General features: G+C 41.2%; 1 protein-coding gene across 1 annotated transcript in view; it reads left to right on the top strand.

Annotated features, from left to right (window-relative positions):
* Positions 1-16,559, top strand: part of LOC139748037 (putative neural-cadherin 2) — a 77,087-nt gene that overhangs the window by 11,098 nt on the left and 49,430 nt on the right. The window contains exons 2-3 of the mRNA XM_071660603.1: positions 1,237-1,872; positions 15,398-15,517. Coding sequence (XP_071516704.1) covers positions 1,824-1,872; positions 15,398-15,517 — 169 coding nt within the window. The 5' untranslated portion in view covers positions 1,237-1,823. The remainder of the gene's footprint in view (positions 1-1,236; positions 1,873-15,397; positions 15,518-16,559) is intronic.

Below are 16,559 nucleotides of genomic sequence, written 5' to 3'. Positions count from 1 at the left end.
GTAGTTCCGAGACATTTCAACTTCATTTTTGCTTGGTAGACGAAATATATCTTTAAAAAGTAATTTTACCAAATGTTATCTTAGACATGCTGAGGATTGCGTTTCTAGTATTCTTAACTTTAAACTTTATGAGTAGTTTTGAGTCTCTTCTCTCTTCCCCTCACATACATTGCTTTTAAAAGTAATCGAAGAAAAAGTAATATTTTGAAGCTTACCTAAGCTTACCTTGCCTTGCGGCATTCCTTTTTAATGAGGATTAATTACCCGTAAGCCTCAAGTCAGAAGTTAGACCATAATACTCAAGAGAAGCATTGTCATGCTCAAGGGGTTAAGTACATCGCTTGACCAGTAAAAGCAGCATTTACTCTCACATTACGAGTCAACAGCACCAGACTACCTCAGTTTTCTAGAGCTACCCCGAGACACTGGAAATGATATACTATCATGTCCACAGTCGTTGGGGACTTTATACTGAGGATGACTTCTTTTTGTTCTTTTTGAAGACAAGATGAGTCACATGTAAGGTGCTAAAGGTTTTTCGGTTGGTGGCTGTAGCTTACGTTGACGGCCTTAATGAACCTAGCAATTGATAGGCCTAAAAGCCCAAACAACCAACCTTTGAAGACAAGGATCTTACATGCACTGAGAATGTGTAAGGTCTAAGAATTGTCTCGAATACCTGAAGAAAGTGTTTGAGGTTTTCAACTGGTTGAATTTGTCGACGGCCTTAGGTGTCAGTAGAGTAATATATATATATATATATATATATATATATATATATATATATATATATATATATATATATATATATATATATATATATATAATTATCATTATTATCATCATAATACTTGATCGTCGTTTCCCGCATCAGCGAGATAGCGCCAGGAAACAGACCAAGAATGGCCCATCAACTCGTATACGCATATAGATACATAAACGCCCATACACGCACATATACACGTACATATCAACATATATACATATACATACATACACATATACAGACATATACGTCTGTACACATTTACATATTCAAACTTACTTGCCTTGATCCATTCCTGGCGCAACCCGCCCCACAACAAAACAGCATCGCTACCCCTTGCTTCAGCGAGGAAGCGCCGGGAAAACAGACAAAAAAGGCCACATTCGTTCACTCAGTCTCTAGCAACTATATAGATGGTTCCTAACCTTATTCCTCCTGATATGATATATTTCATAAAGATGCTATTGCAGTTCAGAATATGTGCATCATAGAAATGTTTATACGTGAAGTGATGTGAAAGTAGAAACTACTAAAGGCTTCATCCAGAAAAAGGAATGACCAGAATTGTTGATGTAATTTCCTCTTTTGAAGACTAGAAAGCTGATGTATTCTTGGAGTTGTCATTACTAAGCTGATGTAAGCTGGGGTTACCTCCATGTTATCTCTCAAAATAGAGGAAGAGGACCTCGTCAGCTAATGTTCTCAACCAAAAGTTTAATCAAAAGATAATCAAGCTTGCGTGCCCAGAAATATAGATGAGCTTTATTTGAGCTCTGCTACCTATAGCTTAATAGAGCCAAGGTAAGCCCGCTGCCTAGGCAAACTCCTGCACCTGGGGCTTGATATAGGCTAGGTAAGCCCGCACTTGGGGCTTAACAGAACCTACATGAACCTCCTGCCAAGTGTGATATAAAAACCTAGACGGACCCTGGAGCCTAGAGACACTATCAGTCACCTGCTGCCTCCCAGTAGGTGTAAGACACCATCTACTGCCACCTACTGGTCTCCTGCATGTGTAAAGTGCCACCTGTGACAGGTATAAAGTAACACCTACACCATGGACCCCGCCAAGATTTTACAGATCATCACCAACAGCACCTGGATGGGTGAGTACCCTCTCCTCCTATTGTTTTCTCTCTCCCTGTAAATCTTTGTGATTTTCTTCGTTTTCTGCTGCATACGCTTTCACTTTACCTGCTGGTTTCTTCCTTCCTCAACGTTCGTTGTTTTTGCCGCTATATACATCTATCTTAGCTTTCGTTACCATTTGAATGTCATTAACTTTGCTTATGATGACGAAGATTTGAAAACAGTAAGTCTCTAAGAGTGTAAGCCTTTTAAGTGTATTATGTTTTAAGTGCTATACACCTAAAGAGTATTGTTGGTTCCTTTAGCGCCCAGTTCTGAATATAAAGGTAATTTTTTTTTCATTAGTTGTATGTCACTATTGCAGCTTCGAGGCTGCGCTGCGATCACAGACAGGTAAATAATCGATTCCTTTGTAAGGAGAATTTTTTCGACGAGAATGCTTATCTATAGGTGACTTTTCACATGTGTAACCACAAGAAAGAATATATATATATATATATATATATATATATATATATATATATATATATATATATATATATATATATATATATATATTAAATGTGAAGTAAATGTGAATAAGAGCAAGGTTATTAGGTACAGTAGGGTTGAGGGTCAAGTCAATTGGGAGGTGAGTTTGAATGGAGAAAAACTGGAGGAAGTGAAGTGTTTTAGATATCTGGGAGTGGATCTGTCAGCGGATGGAACCATGGAAGCGGAAGTGGATCATAGGGTGGGGGAGGGGGCGAAAATTTTGGGAGCCTTGAAAAATGTGTGGAAGTCGAGAACATTATCCCGGAAAGCAAAAATGGGTATGTTTGAAGGAATAGTAGTTCCAACAATGTTGTATGGTTGCGAGGCGTGGGCTATGGATAGAGTTGTGCGCAGGAGGATGGATGTGCTGGAAATGAGATGTTTGAGGACAATGTGTGGTGTGAGGTGGTTTGATCGAGTAAGTAACGTAAGGGTAAGAGAGATGTGTGGAAATAAAAAGAGCGTGGTTGAGAGAGCAGAAGAGGGTGTTTTGAAATGGTTTGGGCACATGGAGAGAATGAGTGAGGAAAGATTGACCAAGAGGATATATGTGTCGGAGGTGGAGGGAACGAGGAGAAGAGGGAGACCAAATTGGAGGTGGAAAGATGGAGTGAAAAGGATTTTGTGTGATCGGGGCCTGAACATGCAGGAGGGTGAAAGGAGGGCAAGGAATAGAGTGAATTGGAGCGATGTGGTATACAGGGGTTGACGTGCTGTCAGTGGATTGAATCAAGGCATGTGAAGCGTCCGGGGTAAACCATGAAAAGCTTTGTAGGTATGTATATTTGCGTGTGTGGACGTGTGTATGTACATGTGTATGGGGGGGTTGGGCCATTTCTTTCGTCTGTTTCCTTGCGCTACCTCGCAAACGCGGGAGACAGCGACAAAGTATTAAAAAAAAAAAAAAATTATATATATATATATATATATATATATATATATATATATATATATATATATATATATATATATATATATATGTATATTTATATATTCCGGTTCGTTAAGAGTAAAATCGGTTGGCGAGAATCATCATCCGCGGTATGTCAATGGGATTTTCATCCTTTGTGACATTTAGTTTTTTAAATGTTTACTTCATGCTGTGTTTTGCCTCTGCTAGCTCTGAAATGACCATATTTCGATTTTTGGATATTTTGGCGTAGAAGCCACATTATGTAGGATTGGTCAGAGATTTCAGCCATACTGGATATCACATACGACACACGCAAGATAATCCCCACACCGCACACACGTCAGTACTAAGGCCATATACACACTGAACGCCTTGAATGTATTTACTGATACCAATTTTTGAGAGGAAAATAATCTTTAACTGTCACTGCAAAGAGTTCATCTGTGTCACCCTAAACTATGCCTCATCTGCCTAGTCATCGAACCTAGCTAAAGCAAAATTAGCAAAGCTACAGACCACACAAAACAAGACAACAATCATGGATTACTTCACACACCTGGGGTGGTTCTTCGCTCACCTCTCCAGTGATCTCTCTATTTTCACCTGATCAGCTGGCATTGTTACGTTTCACTGTTCTCGTGAGCTATGTGCCTGTGTCCTTGTCACCACTGTTACTATGTGGGGATCAGCCACACGAAAATTGACTGTAACGATACTTCATTGTTTTCTCGAAAAAGGAAGCAATGGTATTTTCTTCATTCGTCTTTCCCTTTTCTAACGACTTCTACTTTTAAGTCAGGTGATGAAACACCTGCAAAGCCCCGATTGATTTTGTTCAAAGTTTTTCTCTTACCTGTTTTCTTACCCAAGAAGGTTATGTATAGTATATAGTGAGAAAGGGAGAGAGAGAGATAAAAGAGTGCCACAAGAGAGGGCCAAAAGTCTTGTCACTTACAGAAAGAGGAGAGTGGCACTGAATATTCCTGTGTGACAGTATGTGTTACACGGAACAACCTAGTTTCTCCATGACCCATATCCTAACTTTCTCTGTTCCTCATTCTCGTTTGACACTCCTAAAAGCAACTAGATTCACGTTTTAATTGCTTCCGAGCAATTAGCATCTTTTCCTTAATTGCTTCCCATCAAGAAAATGAATATTCAGTATCACTAAGCTCCCTTAATTATATTCTCTATATTCAGCACCCGCATTATCTTTTTTTTTTTTTTTTTTTGAAGAGGGTGGTTAGAGGAGAGGAAGAAGAGGTGAGATAGGGGAGGAATAATTTGAAATGGAAGAGAAGGCTGAAGTGTGTACACATGTCTTGTATAAGTTTATGATGCATTTAGATGATTTTCTGGAAGCATGTTTTGGATACTTATTTAGATACTCCTGGCAGACTGGAACTTTGCATATCTCCATTTTGTATTTTTTTTTGTAGGAAATTCACTAAGCTAAGCTCAGTTGAATATATCGACAGATGGGTCTCTCTCTCTCTCTCTCTCTCTCTCTCTCTCTCTCTCTCTCTCCCTTCTTACTTAATTCACATGGCACAAACTCCAACTAAACCTAAGCTGGAAAGGACCAAGGTTTGACAACGTCAGAAAGCCACTCGAGTTCTCGAGTTGTCAAGTGTTTCGTACCTCGCCCTCGGGATTGAGTCAAGTGTCATTTCGTGGTTTCTAAGTCCTTAGGGCCAAAGTAAGATTTTGCTAAGTGGCGTAGGAGGAGAGATGTATGTATTAAGTGATGGGATAGATGTGTTTGAATGGCTTTAAAGTCGTTATGTGGCTGGAAGTAAGTTTTAAATAGCTTTCAAACCCTTGGACAAAACCTTACGATCATCAAGCGGCGGAACTATTTTTGAACATGATGGAGCGATCCCTGAAGACGATGGTACAGCCCTTAAGCATAAATGAACAATCTTTGAGCGTGACGGTACAACCCCTCAGCACAACTTTATCATGGTCTGGTCTTTGACCTGACCCTTGAGGGTGGTATCACAGTGTTAAAGGATCGTGTCGTCGTAACTAAGGATCACATCATCATGCTTATGGATGAAATATCGTACTGTCGTGCTTTAGGATCGCTCAACCGTATTCAAAGAGTCGTACTGTTATGCTAAAAAAAAAGGACGCACCGTCGTGCTCAAGTGTTCGCACTATCGTACTCAGAGGGTCGTAAGGTCAGAGTTAAAGTGTCGCACAGTCGTAGTGAAGGGTTGTGTCATGCTCGAAAAGTCACAGCTAAAGTGTCGTATAGTCGTACTAAAGAGATGTATCATACTTAAGAAGTTGAGGCCTGACGTAAGTTGTTGAAAGCTTTTTCATGCCTAACAAATTTCAGTTCTGATTGGCCCCTCCGCTGTCGGAATATGATATCTCTGTGGCATCAGGAAAGATGAGGATGTCAGAGCACCAAACGTTAAACAGTGACATCAGGTGATCTCAAAGACTGATCGTCGTATCAGGTTTAAAGATGGCGAAAATCACGGTAAAAGAGCAAAATTTCCTCAAGAATCATTCGAATTTAATCTTGATATATCTAATCTTCTGTCTGAAATATTCAAACCTGCTTGTATATGAATGTAGCCACATAAACTCTGTAATAATCTTTTGATTTGAGCTTGCAAAGGAGACATTTCATTTGTCTCTTCCATGACAAGCATGTATAATTATTCAACTTTTCTCGTTATACTGCCAGAGCATGGTATATATTTATTTATAACGACAACAACAAATTAATAAAAAGATCATGATTTTTTAAAGAAAACTCAAGGAATCTGATTTTGGATCATAGAAATTTAATCTTTATACAGACCCATGCGGGTTCTGTCAACTCTTCAGCCTGAGAGAAGTTAAAAACACCGCCAAATACAGTTTTGAGAACTTTCTCGATTGTTTGTCTACTACCTCTTTTACTCCACCTCGTCCCTCTGCCGTCTGACAAACTGTTCCTAGCAGTCGCGTACCATCGGTCCATTTCTTATGGATTTGTAGATACGTATACAGCTCATAGGAGCGATGGCCGTGATAGTAAATGAAGAAAAGAAAAAGGAAAACAACACTATGGCATATATTCCTCTTAGTTCTTTGATTTTTTACAATTACCTGGGAAGAAGTAGACGATTCACAAGCAGGATTATTATCACGATCACATTACCTTGTACCTCTGTTTACTTTGGATTCTATTCGAAGTGAGGATCGAAGATCCACCTTCTTCGATCCTAAGCTCCTGCTTCACACATTATGGCAGATCCTGCTTGGGTAAAAGAGGAAGATAATCACCTACCAACTCCCTTGTATAAGCGGGTCTCTGTGATTTCCAGTGGCTCACCTTTAATCTGTCTGTTCCCCGCTGTGTGCACCACCTCACGTCTAAAATTTTCGTCTAACCGTAAAATTCATTGGACTTGAAAACCTTCGTTTATGGCATTGCTTAACCAAGAGAACTATGTGTCAAAATTCTGTCCAACATACCTAAGCGCAGAAATATAACCATTCCCCCTTTACGTACGATTTGAACTTCTGAAACTAATACCACGTACCATCAATTGAACTCCCACGTATATCTAGTGTGGCTTTACATACCTCCCACCCTCCACCCCGGTTAAGAACCATTGCTCTACATCAGCTACCCAAACCTACCTAGCTAATGGATCGAGCCTGACCCAGTGCACATAGTTATGAGACGTTTGTTTATGGGCGTCACCGGACTGCGCTTGCTTGTACGTATGCTGAGTGGAGTTATCTTCGGTGTGGATACATCATTGTCGAAGACTTTGGGCACAGACTTGTCGAAGCTGTCATATCCTTGCTAGAAAAAGCACAGCATTAAATCCCCTTCAGAGAATGATACCCTGTGGTGACATGATAATGATAATAATGATAATGATAATAATTGAAACCGTCTATTTGCATTCTCTTAACAACCAATGACATACAACCTCTCATGTTTTGATTGCCGCTGGCCAGTCAGCGTCTTGTTTATATTGGGTAGACCTCCATTGACCGGCACCCCCACCCAATCAACTCAGTTTACATAAAGACTTTTGACTCGGAAAACGCACGATAGCTATACCTTCGGGTCCACAGGCGGATTTCACAATATATTTCTTACTCTATCCTATGATATAGACTGAATGTACCTAAATTTTTTAAGCCTGATTAGTCAACTTTCATTCACTAAACTGACATTAAACGGCAGAAGGAATTAAAGAGGAACATTAAACGATTAGAAATTACAAGGGTATTAGTACTTAGAGAGAGAGAGAGAGAGAGAGAGAGAGAGAGAGAGAGAGAGAGAGAGAGAGAGAGAGAGAGAGAGAGAGATTCATGCCCCTCAGCAACAGCATGACAGTCCATCAAGATCATCGACCCTTCTACTTTATTAACTTCACTGAAACCTCATTGGTTCCTGCATTTTCCTTCTACATTGAGTCAGGCTCCCAGTTATGTTTTAGCGTAGGTAATGACAACAAGAGTCTAGCATTCCTGAATGCACAGATGTATGGAGGGAGTATCGTGCACAATGAACCCAATCGAAAGCATAAAACGAATCCAGTATAGAAGCAGAATTTCCTAATACCCAAGGGAGCAGTATTAGGTTTAAGCACTCTGACATTTCTCTTTCTGACATGAGATTTAGGATGATCTAAAGGATAGGTAATACTTTATTCCATTTATGTCCCTTTGGCTCACTCTTCGCAACTTCATATTCCCAGATCTTCCTGCCTGTCGCTTAAATCATTGGTTATTCCCTCTTTCCTTCTCCTAAACTTCAGTGTCCCCTCGAATGGTGTTTATGCACATGTTTTTTTTTGCTGTGATCAGGCTTCTTGGTGTCTCCCCTCTCCATCATGTTTATGAACGTTTCTCCCCTTCCACCTTTTCCTTCTCAGAGCCTCAGGTTACCTCCGAGGTATTCAGTATGTTTTGCTTTGTGATCATATTACGTAGAGGCTCCCCAATTTCAGAAATCCCTCAGTATTCAACAGAAAGATTTTAAGGAAAATTTGGAAGCTCATACCCATCTAATGAACACCATTAACTTCCATTTCTTTGGAAACATTTGACTTCTATAAACCTTATGAAAACTCCATGGAAACGAACGAATAGTTGCTTAGAAATTCATGATTCATTTATGAAAAAAATTGAAGATCTAAGAATCTTAAAACTCTTACCGCTTCTTGGAAGACTAACTTCTTGAAAATCTTTGATCACTCCCCTGGGAAACTTTAATCCTTTTTTGGAATTCCTTAACAGTTTTATGGGACTTCCAAAGAGCCCATGGGAAGCTTTGACTGGTCACTGGAAAGCCATGACTGAGCTCACATTACCGAGTTTCCTCAGAGACTGGTACATTTGCCAGGAAAATTAATGACTAACGTAGATACCTCTAGCGCTTCTTTCAAAATGTCTTGCTATCATTGGCAGGAACCAGCGTTCCGTCACTTGAAACTCAGAACCCTTCATCAGGAACACTGGAACCCCGAAAACCCTAAGAACATCATTTAAAGATTCGTGGTCCTTCCCTAGAAACCTCACAAAGTTCTTTCGTATCACTTACATAATGTCTGAAAATCCATGAAAGTCACCCGAAAAAAAACCCTTCTCTCTGCAGAAACCTCATATAGATCCATGGAAACTTATACCTTGTACTTGAAAGCTTTTGAAAAACGATTGGAAACCCGTAACCCCTCTCACTGGGGGCCCTTTAAAGATCACTTGAATCTCTTCGACGACTTCTGGAAATCCATGACCGCCGCTTACACACCATTGAAGGCTTCCAGAAAAACCTATGACCTCTTCTTGAAATCCTTATAGTTTTTAGGAACACCTGAGTCTCTCTCTCTCTCGTTGTTCCTTCCAAAATCTTGGAGGTGGCTGGAACACTTGTCCATCTCCTTGAAGCGCCATCTTGACGGCGGCTTCAGAAGATGCTTTAAGCGCACCTGACGCCGCCAGGAACCTTTCCTTTTGGTCTCTTGTTACTTTTTCCATCGTGTCTTGTTTCTCTACTTTATTGTCGACGGTCTATTTCTCTTTTCCGCTCATTCAGTTTCCTTTGTTCTCTTAAATTCATTTTTTCTTTGCCACTTTTTTGTAAGTACCACGTGATTTCTGTGTTTTCATAAAGAATCAAGTAATTACCTCAAGTGCCCGAAGGCAATTAAATGCATATCTTAGCGCCACAATGCTGGATGTGTCTACATATCTACAGATGTGAATATGATAGTTGTACCGCCTGCAAGTGGACGGAAAGGATTAGCTTCGTTAAGGAACCTCATACTCCAGAGGAATCCATCATTTCCCTGCACCTTCGTCAAGTGGAGCTTCGTAGCCGCAGGAAATCCTTAAAATGGGTCCTGGAGTTTATAGTAATTACAGGGATATCGATTTCCATCTAACCTGTGGTGTGGCATGTATTCATATTTGTTCTTATGCATATGTATGTTTTGCAAGTACTAGTCATATTACGGAAGCCTGCAGTTAAGATAAGAGAGTATTGATAAACTACTTAATGGCAAACATTTTACAAGAAATGATTTTATTTTCAGTCACCGTATGCAGGAATATACACCTGAATTGTGTGTGTGTGTGTGTGTGTGTGTGTGTGTGTGTGTGTGTGTGTGTGTGTGTAACTCGACAGGAAATTAAGCTTCATTTCGCCCAGATATTTACTGTTACCGCTATCACTACTGCTACTACTAATGATGATAATTATGCAGGAGCTACCGATCATATCATTAGTTTTCCCTCTCTGTGTAATTTGATCTTTAATTCAGGTTGTTGAAAAATAAGACGGATGAAGTAACTGTTTGTCACACACATAAATATTCTTGATGTGATTCCATGGGAATATGAACAGACATGGATAATTCTTACCGTTAAAAAGTTGCTTAACGAACCGCATTCACTTGTTTCATCGTGCATTCCCTCCCGACTTGGCAAGATGAAAATCTCTCAAGGTTTCCTCACGAAATATTATTCGACTTGTTTTTACCGCGCAGGACACGCACGTTTGTACGTTTGTTAGTGTGTACAGAAACGCTCGGACGTTCTTGTGGAAAAAGGCGCCTGAAATAGAAATTATGGTTACAGATTTGCATAAAACATTTACAAATTTTTAGATTTAAAATCATTTTCATTCAATATTCAGATATATAGATGAATAAAAGAGGAAGGCGGAATACCGATATATTTCTTTTACAAGTTATGCTTAGGTAATTCAAAAGGAAAACATCCAGTCTTTTCACCTCTTATTAATATTCAAGACTTTATCTTCTTCGAAACTGACTAATCTTACTTTTAATCCTCTTCTCATGGGCTCTGCCGCTTTTCCTTCGAGACGAATTTGTGTCACTGAGAAGGAATTCGAGGTAAGCACAAGTAAGACGGAAGTGCAAGCTAGAGGGAAAGAAGCGGGAAACCGAGAAAGAAAGAGACAGAAGGAAGAAATCGGAGGGAAGGAAGAGGGGAAGTGGAAGATAGAGAAAAAAAGTAGGGGACAGAGAAGGAAGGAGTACAAAGAAGAAAAAGGGATTAAGCCAGACCCTTAGAATTTACTCATTTTTTTTCCAGTGTCATCAACTGTTGAAGTTGGCCAGTGCCCTCAACTGTTGTCTTCTGCCAAGATCTTAACCTACATGTACAACAAAGGTTTATACCTCTGTACATCTACATTTTGTGTGCACCATCGTCTGTGTTGCCTCATTATACGGTTCCTCTCCTTTAGCTATATATTTCGTATCAATTTTTGCCGTCTTTCTGTCCTACTTCCTTCACCCATATGAACCCCACTTTGTTTCATTCTCTTACCTTAACTTCTTTTATACTATCTTCATTATGTTTCATTCTCTCATTTAAACTCTCAATTGGTGTAGCAGAATCCATTGACACCATCTCTACCCCCTTATTACGTTCCAGATTTCCCTCGATTACCTCATTTCCTCTCGTTTCAACAAGCTTTATTTCTTCTTCACCCTCGACCGGATCTGCTTTACACCTCTGTTCTCAACCCATATCTGTCATTTCCCTCCCCTGTTCTTCATTATTTTGTCCTCTACTGCCTGCTCTCCACACCCTGGAAAGAAATTCACCATCAGGATTCATGCTTTGCTGTTGTTTGCAATCCATTTCATATTCTTATTCAATATTTTCGCGGTTTCTTTTTTTCCTTTTAATATGTGGCCTGCAACAAAGTCCTGATATACATTACACCTCGCCTGTGGCCTATAACACTGACCTGATACATTCTACACCTCATCTGTCTTCTACAATCATGACCTGATTTATACACCTCATCTATGGCATACAACACTGATCTGATTCACTCTACACCACGTCTGTGTCCTACAACCCCGATCTGGTACACTCTACACCTCATCTGTGCCAAAAACTCTGATCAGCGATATGAATCGACTGCTGAGAGAAAACCCTACATCTTGTGGCTTAATGAATTTTAGTAAAACCAGAAAGCTGCTTTCAGAATGAAGAAATGTTATGACTCAAACGACGGCGTGTTAGATATCTTCAGCTCTCTCTTTATGTATGATATTTTTCATACACATAGGAGAGAGGTTTATATTTTGGGGGGTTTCCGGTCCCCACCTTTACCTGATTCCACCCCAGAAAAATTTTATTCGAAACCCCATCAACAATCGGGCTCGCAGTACCAGCCTTCCTTTCCGTCTCTTGTATATATTTGATCATATCGTCCCATTATCACTGCTCTGATGAAGTTCAGGCAGTAATCTCGTTCCCAGTTGACCTCATATACGTTTTTCACTGCTTAATGCCTCTTCAGTGTGTGTGTGTGTGTATGTGTGTATGTGTGTGTGTGTGTGTGTACAAATGTCATGTTCACAAACTAAACGCCTATCAGTCTTCGCATAAGAGATTGCAACTTCCTTCCAGTTCCCAGTCTCCTGGATCCATACAGGTAGAGAGAGATTCAAGTCACTTAGCTTTATAAGATCCATTATTTTGCTGAAAGGATGTTAGTTCTTTTAGGGCGTCCACAGGATGTACGAATATCCTTTATGATACAAAGGAGTGGAAAAGGCCGGTGATAGTTTGCAAGAGAATCCAGCAGGGTCTGGAAGACCATCCGCGTCGTAAACAGAAATTGTCTGGAAGTAATTGGATCTTAAGAGCCACGTTCGGTCCCGGGAACGTGACAAGAACCCAAGACTTTGGCTGGAAGTGTTGGTGTGAGGACACTCCGGCCTAGCTGCCTGAAAAGAGAGACATCTTAACAAAAGGCAAGATAGGGACGCCCAGCCAAAGGGCTGGATAGAGATGCCCTGCCAAAGGGGAAGATAGAGCCGCCTTGCTAAAGGAGAAACATTGACATTACTTTTCTTACCAGAGGGGAAGGATTGTCTATCTGTTATGTATATATATATATATATATATATACACACACACACACATACACGAAGTTGAGTTAACATCATTTCGCTTGTGTAGGTTTATCACCAGTGATTCGGTACACATCTATTATGATCTGTGCGAGGCTTTAAACATGTCTTGTGAGATGTCCTGTTTGCATCACTGGGTAGACAAACAGGCACACACACACTAGCACAGACAGACGATTTCAGTGATGATTCCATGGTCACAGACATAGGTCAAAGATAGATAACTTACGAACGATTAATCAGAGGGAGGTAGAGAGACAGAAGGATGTAGGTAGTTACTAAGGATATGGATGCGTGTGTGGCCCCACAAGTGGTAGCAGTTGCTTAACACTTTCGGTTAGCTTCACGACAGTACTAAGTAAATCATAAAAAATTGTCTGAAAACATCGTGTCACTCAGAAAAGATCAACAGCAGATCTTGAGGCGATATATAGAGCTTAGGACACTGTCTGTCTCACATGCCGCGGATATTGTCAGATGCTTTTATCTTAATATGTCTATTCTGAGCACGCAAGCGTTGTGTGGTAAGAATCTATTTACGAGGTACTTTAGGACTGATTTTTTAGAATTGTAGATGTTAAAGATTAAAGAGTCCTGAAACTTCAAACCCTTCGACAGTATCAATTAAGAATAAGAATTTTAGGTCTACTAACACGATTGCTTTAGCTTTTATTCTGGTTGCTAGACCCTTAGGGAACGAGTAGGGTTGCCTCTGTCTTGGATATTCTGGTTTTTCTATATAATGGATGTTACATACACTGGTTTCTCTTTGACATTTTCAGCAATACATCCTGACGTCTCCGTGACGTCCAGGGCCCATCCCACCTTCCCCAACACTCCATCACCGGCCACCATTTCTCCCCGTTGAAATCCTCCTTTTTCACTATCAAATTAAAATCGACGAATGGAAAAGAGTGGACGAAGCCTTTCAGTCCCGAACCTGCTTATCAGGGAAGGCCCTCTCGTCCAGCAGGATGACCTGAGCTTCGATAAGGTGGCAGCGACTCCGGCTTGGGGCTAGAGAGGGGGGTCGTTCTAAAGTCGCCGATCTAGACTGTTTATCACTGCTATATATTTTCTTATCAAGTCCACTATTTAGACTAGTCTGATGCTGTTTTGCAAACTATTTTTTTTTTAAGATTCTTCACACAAGTGGTACATTAACAGTCTCACTTTTGATTCATGGGTCAGAAATGTTGAAATTACAAGAGAAAAAATGAATAAATACAATCTGGGATTCAGACACAGTTGGTAAACTTTGCTGGGAGTTAACATCGACTCATACAGTTTCAATGTTTTCATCTCTGAACTTATAAGCACGGAAGCCACCTCAGAGAGGGCTGGTAAGGGAGAAAGAATACTTCCCACGTATTCCCTGCGTGTCGTAGAAGGCGACTAAAGAGAGGGAGCGGGAGGCTGGAAATCCTCCCCTCTCGTTTTTGATTTTCCAAAAGGTGGAACAGAGAAGGGGGCCAAGTGAGGATTTCCCTCAAAGGCTCAGTCCTCTGTTCTTAACGCTACCTCGCTAACGCGGAAGATGGCGTGTAGTATGAAAAAAAAGAGGAAAAAAGAATATATATATATATATATATATATATATATATATATATATATATATATATATATATATATTATCCCTGGGGATAGGGGAGAAAGAATACTTCCCACGTATTCCCTGCGTGTCGTAGAAGGCGACTAAAAGGGGAGGGAGCGGGGGGCTGGAAATCCTCCCCTCTCGTTCTTTTTTTAATTTTCCAAAAGAAGGAACAGAGAATTGGGCCAGGTGAGGGTATTCCCTCAAGGCCCAGTCCTCTGTTCTTAACGCTACCTCGCTAATGCGGGAAATGGCGAATAGTTTGAAAGAAAGAAAGAAATATATATATATATATATATATATATATATATATATATATATATATATTTCTTTTTTTATTTTCCAAAGGAAGGAACAGAGAAGGGGGCTGGATGAGGATGTTTCCTCAGAGGCCCAGTCCTCTGTTCTTAACGCTACCTCGCTGACGCGGGAAATTGCGAATAGTATGAAAGAAAGAATATATATATATATATATATATATATATATATATATATATATATATATATATATATATATATATATATATGATAGTATGAAAGTGAAATCGCACTTCAGTAGTTCATACAATTTTATATAACATGTTACTTTTCTATGCATGTGGCACGACATGTTTCGAGGAGACAATTCACCTTATCAGGTGCAAGTACTTAACGAAGTTATCTAAATCCCAACATCACATTTGGTTCTCGCCGTACAAAACCAATCTATCTAGGTCCAGCACTGTCAGCTATGTCTGGTCGTAACCGTTGTAAGGGAGAGTGATTAAGAAGGGTCAGGTGGCGGAGGTTGACCTGGGTAGCTGTGTCTTGAACAACGTTTTTGTTTTCATGTTTTGCCAATGAATCTGCCAGGGATGTCCGTGTCCGGGGACATGGCCCTCACTGACAGGACTAACAAGGCTACCAGGGATGTCCTTGTACGGGGACATGAACCTTACTGACAGGACTAATGAGCCTACCGGGGATGACCCTTCTAACAGGCCTATCAGGCTCTGGTACTTAATTTTGAAATGATTTTCTTACCTTCTCCAGTTTCCATAAAGCTTGAGTCACGGACCACCTTCCCTTTCCCTCACCAGTGACGCAGTTGGTGGGAGGCGACCCGGTGGAGTTCGAGAAGCCAGAGTACCTGGTTGAGGTGCCGGAGAACACCGTCCGTGATCACCTCCTACGGCTCAACGCTCGCGTCCAGACCCCAGGTACGTCCTAACCCGGGCACTGCTCCCGGCACTGTTCCTGGCATATCGTCCTACTGGGTCCAGACCCCAGGTACTTCCTGTCCCAGTCACTGCTCCCTGCACTGTTCCAGGCATATCGTCCTACTGGGTCCAGACCACAGGTACGTCCTAACCCGGGCACTGCTCCCGGCACTGTTCTTGGCACCTCGTCCTACTGGATCCTGACCACAGGTACGTCCTAACCCGGGCACTGCTCCCGGCACTGTTCTTGGCACCTCGTCCTACTGGGTCCAGACCCCAGGTACGTCCTAACCCGGGCACTGCTCCCAGCACTGTTCTTGGCACCTCGTCCTACTGGGTCCAGACCCCAGGTACGTCCTAACCCGGGCACTGCTCCCGGCACTGTTCCTGGCATATCGTCCTACTGGATCCAGACCCCCAGGTACGTCCTAACCCAGGCTCTGCTCCCGGCACTGTTCCTGGCACTGCTCCCGGCACTGTTCTTGGCACCTCGTCCTACTGGATCCAGACCACAGGTACGTCCTAACCCGGGCACTGCTCCCAGCACTGTTCCTTGCATCTCATGGTACGAGATCCGGGTCCCAGATGCATCTTGACAATGACATTGTACTTGGCACCTATTACTACTAGGTCTTGGCACTGATCCTGGAACCTCGTACTGCTGGGACTAGGCCCCAGGTAAGTTCCAACCCCGTTCTTTTTTCCCACTGGCATTGTTCGTCATGATATTCGTAGGATTATTCCCAGCACAATTCCTGCCATTGCTATCTATTTCGTTGTTTGATTCTCTCTCTCTCTCTCTCTCTCTCTCTCTCTCTCTCTCTCTCTCTCTCTCTCTCTTTAGGAATCCCATCAATCCTTATGGGGCTCCTGCAGCATTCAGGAAGCTGGTTTTGTCCACCGGTTGATATTACAATTTATAAGTGTTGTGACGTGTGTCCTATGTACAGAAAAATAGAAAAATATAGAAAACAATAACAATAATAGAAAATAGGCGCAAAAGGTTTTGTATGGATAATAAAAATGGTTCACAGTATTCCTC

This window comes from Panulirus ornatus, chromosome 72 (genome assembly GCF_036320965.1).
Source record: "Panulirus ornatus isolate Po-2019 chromosome 72, ASM3632096v1, whole genome shotgun sequence".
Taxonomy (NCBI): domain Eukaryota; kingdom Metazoa; phylum Arthropoda; class Malacostraca; order Decapoda; family Palinuridae; genus Panulirus; species Panulirus ornatus.
Note: the sequence above shows the minus strand (reverse complement) of the source record. Positions and strands in the feature narration are given on the sequence as shown.